Source organism: Schistocerca serialis, chromosome 2, assembly GCF_023864345.2.
Source record: "Schistocerca serialis cubense isolate TAMUIC-IGC-003099 chromosome 2, iqSchSeri2.2, whole genome shotgun sequence".
Lineage (NCBI taxonomy): Eukaryota > Metazoa > Arthropoda > Insecta > Orthoptera > Acrididae > Schistocerca > Schistocerca serialis.
Window position 1 is genome coordinate 527,351,381 of NC_064639.1, and position 7,730 is coordinate 527,359,110.

The following is a 7,730-nucleotide window of genomic DNA, read 5'->3' on the forward strand; positions in this document are numbered from 1 at the left end:
GAACGTTAAATATGGGTTTGTTACACCAGCAGCGACATGTGAGCATGTTTGAACTAGAAATAATGTGACGAAGAGTTCAGTGCTAACTGGGAATCGAACCCCACACATATCGTTGTTGACTACACACAAAGAGACATCAGCTACCGAATTTTTCTCCACCAGCAGCTCGGAATAACATCCGTGAACTTACAGTGATCTCTCAAATAGTTCTGTGTCTCACTGGGAGTCAAAAACGTCAGACCATTGTGGCCACATTTCCCAGCCCCAGGAGTGTGCTGTAACAGATGATGTGCTTAGCTTACAAAATTAGTTACGGTGGAAAAAATGCGAGTTTATTAAATGGCTAAGAAGAAACAAGTTTCTGAAGCTTTTATTACAAAAACTGTCGTCTTTTATTTTCAAGTTTAGATTTGGTTACTGACATTGACGAAAATTTCGGTAATTCATGACTCTTCACAGCTAGTCAGCAATATGATTAGATTAGATTAATACTTGTTACATAGATCATGAATACGACATTTCGTAATGATGTGGAATGTGTCATTCTAATGAAAGATTTCCTTACATACCGGTATTCAATTTCTTTACAACAATTTTTCTCTCACTCTTCTTTATATATATATACACACTCCTGGAAAAGGAAAAAAGAACACATTGACACCGGTGTGTCAGACCCACCATACTTGCTCCGGACACTGCGAGAAGGCTGTACAAGCAATGATCACACGCACGGCACAGCGGACACACCAGGAACCGCGGTGTTGGCCGTCGAATGGCGCTAGCTGCGCAGCATTTTTGCACCGCTGCCGTCAGTGTCAGCCAGTTTGCCGTGGCATACGGAGCTCCATCGCAGTCTTTAACACTGGTAGCATGCCGCGAAAGCGTGGACGTGAACCGTATGTGCATTTGACGGACTTTGAGCGAGGGCGTATAGCGGGCATGCGGGAGGCCGGGTGGACGTACCGCCGAATTGCTCAACACGTGGGGCGTGAGGTCTCCACAGTACATCGATGTTGTCGCCAGTGGTCGGCGGAAGGTGCACGTGCCCGTCGACCTGGGACCGGACCGCAGCGACGCACGGATGCACGCCAAGACCGTAGGATCCTACGCAGTGCCGTAGGGGACCGCACCGCCACTTCCCAGCAAATTAGGGACACTGTTGCTCCTGGGGTATCGGCGAGGACCATTCGCAACCGTCTCCATGAAGCTGGGCTACGGTCCCGCACACCGTTAGGCCGTCTTCCGCTCACGCCCCAACATCGTGCAGCCCGCCTCCAGTGGTGTCGCGACAGGTGTGAATGGAGGGACGAATGGAGACGTGTCGTCTTCAGCGATGAGAGTCGCTTCTGCCTTGGTGCCAATGATGGTCGTATGCGTGTTTGGCGCCGTGCAGGTGAGCGCCACAATCAGGACTGCATACGACCGAGGCACACAGGGCCAACACCCGGCATCGTGGTGTGGGGAGCGATCTCCTACACTGGCCGTACACCACTGGTGATCGTCGAGGGGACACTGAATAGTGCACGGTACATCCAAACCGTCATCGAACCCATCGTTCTACCATTCCTAGACCGGCAAGGGAACTTGCTGTTCCAACAGGACAATGCTCGTCCGCATGTATCCCGTGCCACCCAACGTGCTCTAGAAGGTGTAAGTCAACTACCCTGGCCAGCAAGATCTCCGGATCTGTCTCCCATTGAGCATGTTTGGGACTGGATGAAGCGTCGTCTCACGCGGTCTGCACGTCCAGCACGAACGCTGGTCCAACTGAGGCGCCAGGTGGAAATGGCATGGCAAGCCGTTCCACAGGACTACATCCAGCATCTCTACGATCGTCTCCATGGGAGAATAGCAGCCTGCATTGCTGCGAAAGGTGGATATACACTGTACTAGTGCCGACATTGTGCATGCTCTGTTGCCTGTGTCTATGTGCCTGTGGTTCTGTCAGTGTGATCATGTGATGTATCTGACCCCCGGAATGTGTCAATAAAGTTTCCCCTTCCTGGGACAATGAATTCACGGTGTTCTTATTTCAATTTCCAGGAGTGTATATATGTATATATATATATATATATATATATATATATATATATATATATATCTTCTCCGCTCTCTCTCTCTCTCTCTCTCTCTCTCTCTCTCTCTCTCTCTCACACACACACACACACACTTTCTTTTTTATTTTTATTTGTTTGGTGTGCTCGAATATCAGCGAGGCACGAAAACGTCTGTGAATGAGTTTCTTAGTTTGAGTACAGTTACGAAAGAAAGTATAATGGCATTGTGGTATGAAATTCACATTAAACATGATATTCCTTCTATACCAAGTATAAGTTACGCTGAACCACAATAAAGTCAGGAGGGGCGAAATGTGTGAACTCAATCACCATTAACCTTTCTTGTACAAGTTATTTATTTCTAGTGACGAAACAAACGCTATGTAGGGTCACAGGACACTTATTCCATCTTTTATTTGAGTTTCTGTATGTCGATAAAATTGGTTCTGAGCTTGGAATGCAACTCAGACCGCCCTTAACGCGGAATTTGATCCCTTCGCTACAATACAGCTCGGCTACAATTTGTTGTTTGTTCAAAACTGCAGATTCCTCAACATTTCTACACATTGCGCGTGAATGGGTTCGAATCCTGGCCCGGCACTAAAGTACTATCAGGTTCTAGCATGAGAACACCTATCTGCTGGTGGATAATAATTTTGATCTTTAATGCATTTTCATTCGTTGTCAACACTAACGATATCTGACGTTTTTGACTCCCAGTGAGACACAGAACTATTTGAGAGATCACTGTAAGTTCACGGATGTTATTCCGAGCTGCTGGTGGAGAAAAATTCGGTAGCTGATGTCTCTTTGTGTGTAGTCAACAACGATATGTGTGGGGTTCGATTCGCAATCAGCGCTGAACTCTTCGTCACATTATTTCTAGTTCAAACATGCTCACATGTCGCTGCTGGTGTAACAAACCCATATTTAACGTTCGTTTTCTCTAGAATATAACAGCGATAGGTGCTGGCTCAAAAAATGGCTCTGAGCACTATGGGACTCAACTGCTGAGGTCATTAGTCCCCTAGAACCTAGAACTAGTTAAACCAAACTAACCTAAAGACATCACAAACATCCATGCCCGAGACAGGATTCGAACCTGCGACCGTAGCGGTCTTGCGAGCGATAGGTGCCGGGTTGGAGTCATGGGAAGGAAAAAATTAATGTTTCGTCTCGTCATTTCAGTTAAAACATCTAACTACTGCCGAGAAAATCCGAAACGTCATAGTTGATTATGCTTCGATAACATTCCGATTAGGTTCTGGGTTCGAATCCCTGTCCAACACAAAGCTTTACCTCACGGCATTTCAGGTAAGTTACTTGTGAAGAAGCAATACTTAACATCTCTCGTAGTTCGTTAACAGGGACAATAGTTGCTGGGTAGGAATTCGCGTCCGTTAAAAATGTTTACGTTATGTAATTTAAAGTTGATATTCACTAACTGATACTGTCTAAAATCGAGGTATATCACTCTCTGTATGCCTAGTCCGGAATGACTGTTTGTTTCCGTCAGTCACGAAATCTTAGTCTGCCTGACCTGGGATTGAATCCACATGCAGAACGAGGCGGTTCGTCGCGACATTTGAAGTTCATACGTATTCTCAACTAGCTGCTCGTGAATAACTTAAATTTTTAATGTCAATTTGTGTTAAATAACAAGTACGGTATGTTACTTTGAAGAGGAAATCATGAATACGACGAACTTACTACGTGCATTACCTATCTGACCTAATAATGATAGTGGTAACATTTCAGGTATGTCATTTATTGCAATAAATGTGTGCTTACAAGCCTTAAGGAAAGTCTTATCAATAATAAGGTGTTCCCTGATATTTGTAGTATCGTGGTATTACTTTACATCTTGAGTTCTTGCGATACAGAGCAGTGTTTTCTAGTGGTGACTTGTTGGAACCATTTTCATTAGTCAAACGACTGTACCAAGGAGCGATTAGAGGACCTGCTAGACAATTGCGTTATGCGGTTTGCATGCGAATCAGGCGAAATGCAATTCAGGTCGTTCGGATACTTTTGAGCATGACTATACATCTGTTCCTTCAATTGTTTGTTCAAGATTCCAGCACAGGCACTGTGCTGTTGTCACTTACACAGCAGGAACAAACTCAGTCTCGGTACGTTTGGATGGACGGTGTATGGTCATCAGATACTATATACGTCGTACAAATTATGTCCTTCCCTTTACCGACTCTCTGTCTTCCCTAGTGCTCATCCTGTCGTACGGGTTTCAGAGTTTTTAATGGTACGGCGAATGTATTTTAATTTTAATTTTGTGACCTGTCAGTACGGTGGTCGGTTAACCAAAGTAAGTCAAATCGTATGCATAGTCTGTCTCGCGAATCGTGCGAGGTTATCGTATTTTAACTATACATCGTATTTTTTGTGACGGATATCGTGGAACAGACAAGAATTTTCCCTTCCTCTCCCTAGAAAACACGCTCATGGTAGCCGGTGCACCAGATCGCCGATCTGTAATCTGCCATGCGGGTTGGATTCAGGTGTGGCTCACCTCCATGTGCCGTATACTAGCGCGCTCTGCGTTAAGCTGTACCAGTAGGGCTGTTGCGTTCTGTCAGTGCCTGAAGTAGACATCACATTTATAAAACTGTCCATGTACCATATTCCACCAGTTTGTTTATCAGCGTCAGGAACTGCATCAGAACGATAGTTTTCTAATTTCGTTCATCATATTTGATGTTTCGAGAAAGCCTGCAACTATGTGATTCATGATTCGTGTAATGAAAAACTGCACCAGTTACTTATTTTTTTTTTTCATGTTTAGCACAACGTTTTTCGAGAATTCATTCTCTTTTTAAAGTACATTTGTTCATATAAATATTTTCTGTGACGTTTCCATTCTGTTTTTCTGCTCACTATCGAATTATTGTATACACTTTTCCTTAGATTCTCTTTGAAAGGGCACGGCCGATTTCCTTCCCCATCCTTCCCTCACCCGAGCTTGAGCTCCGTCTCTAATGACCTCGTTGTCGACGGGACGTTAAACACTAATCTCCTCCTCCTCCTCCTCCTCCTCCTCCTGATGTATGAGGAAATGTAGTACATTTTACGAAAATTACTACAGTTATTATACGAAGGAGAAAAATTTGATGGAATAGCTGATTCAACTGATACGCCATGTAGTTTGTCACTGATAACTTTTTCACCTCGATTTAAAGCAAGTCTGCAAAGGTGAAAAAGTTTTCAGTTGAATCAGTTATTCTATCAAATTTTTCTCCTGCATATAACAGCTGTAGTAATTTTCATAAAATGTACACTTCGTCATACGTCAATACCTTAAAAAAATGCATGTGATAATTCAGTAGTTAGCAGAAAATCACACATGAACATGTATATATATTTGTTCAATTTTTCCGATTGCAGTATAACCCCAAAGGACAACTACATTGCGAGAGAGACAGAAAAATCAACATTAAAAGTATCAGAAAATGTTTATGCAAACAAATTTACTTGAAAATGAGAATAAATTCTCGAAAAGGGTTGTCCTAAGCATGAAAAATCCAAGTAACTAGTGCAGTTTTTCATTATACAAATCAGGACAACTTTTTATTTGCAAAATAATGCTAAGAGTCCAAGAGCTTAATATGTCTGTCCATGAATCCAGTGTCTTCCAGTAGCCTGCATGCCCTTAACAGTTCACACTACGCGCTTGTGCCACGTCCGCTTTGCGAAGCTGCGCGCCTCGCAGCCGCCAGTTCGTGCTGGACAGCTACGTGGCTTATCTGCTCATGGCTCGCCAGGACTCGTGCGTCAAGCCTACTCCAGGAGGCTGTTCCGCGAAGAATGACGTCATTATTAAGGGGCACATTACGTGTGAAAACAAGTTAGGAGAGCTGATTGTTCGTAGAAAATATTGCTCGCCATTTTACTGGAAGAGGTATGTTAAATGTTGATTTCTTCTATTGGAGGTATCACATGATACGATAAATGCAGAGGTATTTGCGGCGGGGAAAATTAGATATAAGCAAGTAAAACTAACAGATATCAATTACATAAGGATTTGTTAGCTTGCTATGTAACCTGGTTCTCACCATAGTGTCCTGGTCATTCATAAGGAAGTCGCGGCAAGCATTACGGGCGACGTGGACCAAAGCTTGATGAACAAAAATGTACCGTAGATGTTGTACAGTGTCCCTGCCAAGCCTCATCGTCTGTCATTAGTACGAAATATAGTTTCTATTGTATACGGACGACTTTCTGTGTAGAAAGCAAACGTGTAGCCCGTCACGCTGTCTGAATAAGTAAATTTTCAACTACTTCACATTCCGATATTTTAGATATTAAAGAAGGGAGGGGGTTTGCACCCACCTGTATGTTTGTGTATAGTATCCCCGGCAGCAAACAGTGGTTCAAATGGGTCAAATGGCTCGGAGCACTATGGGACTCAACATTTGAGGTCATCAGTCCCCTAGAACTTAGAACTACTCAAACCTAACGCACCTAAGGACATCACACACATCCATGCCCGAGGCAGGAATCGAACCTGCGACCGTAGCGGTCGCGCGGTTCCAGACAGAGGCGCCTAGAACCGCACGGCCACACCGGCCGGCAGCTTACAGTGTCATTATAATATTTTAAGAACTGAACCCTTGGCCAACTGTTACCCAGAAAATCCGAAAGACCGCTGTGTGGACCACGACATTTATGCTCTTGTCGATAATTCAGCGCGACGCTCATGCCATTTTGATACTACCGTATTTCATTTTTTCCCTCAGGTTTAGTGGCATCAAAGCTACTGATTCATATAATGATGCCACACAACATTCGCAGAATGTTGACAAACAATGAAGGAAGAGATCATCGGCAGTTCGCCACGATAGTTGAGTGGTCAACAGGATAAACCCTCATTCGAGATTATCAGTACTGCTAGAGATTTTCCCCTGGCAGGGCTGAACCACGCTGCACTCAGTCTCGTGAGGCCAACAAGGAGCTAAGTGATTGAGAGGCAGTGGCTTTAATGTCGGATCATGAAGACGGCCGGGAGTGCTGTTGCTGACCCCATGCCACTCCATACCGCTTCCAATGATGAATGACTGAGGATGACACGGCGGTCGGTCGACTGTCGCGTGGTTTTCAGGACCTGCTAAGAGGCTTTCCTTTCTTGATATTGTCGGCAAAATATGAAAATTACTCATACATTGCTGCGAAATGCTCTGAACTACTGTGAAGGGGATCTATACAGAGAACAAAGGACGCATTACATGAAAACCTTGCAACTTAGATTTTAAAATTTACGCTATGTTACTGAGATGTTTCAGTTACGTTGGCAGTTTACTGAGAATAGAAGCTTCGTAATAATGCATACATTTCTGTGTAATGGTTAAGTAATTTTTAGCCAAATGCAAATAGTTTGTCTGTTGAATGTTTACTGAGTGGACGTTGCAGTATCTTCTGAATGAGTCTACAGTATTGATCACATATGGCATGGAAGAATATAAGCATGGGGATATCAGAGTTAGAATTCAGAGACACTTGGACAACAGACTGTTGCACGAAGTTCGCGAAATACACTGTGCAAGAAAATTAAAGGACCATCTTTTCGAAACCCTCTACTTGTCTCCCATTCCGACGCATAAGTTTGAAATTTGGCTCAAAGGTGCCTACAACGTTCCTCTGTAATGGTGCAAAAGCGTGGCG

General features: G+C 43.8%; 1 protein-coding gene across 1 annotated transcript in view; it reads left to right on the top strand.

Annotated features, from left to right (window-relative positions):
• LOC126456174 (uncharacterized) overlaps positions 1-5,880 on the top strand; it is a 104,120-nt gene extending 98,240 nt beyond the window's left edge. The window contains exon 3 of the mRNA XM_050091927.1: positions 5,767-5,880. Within this exon, the coding sequence (XP_049947884.1) occupies positions 5,767-5,880 (114 nt within the window). The remainder of the gene's footprint in view (positions 1-5,766) is intronic.
• Positions 5,881-7,730: the final 1,850 nt, after the last annotated feature.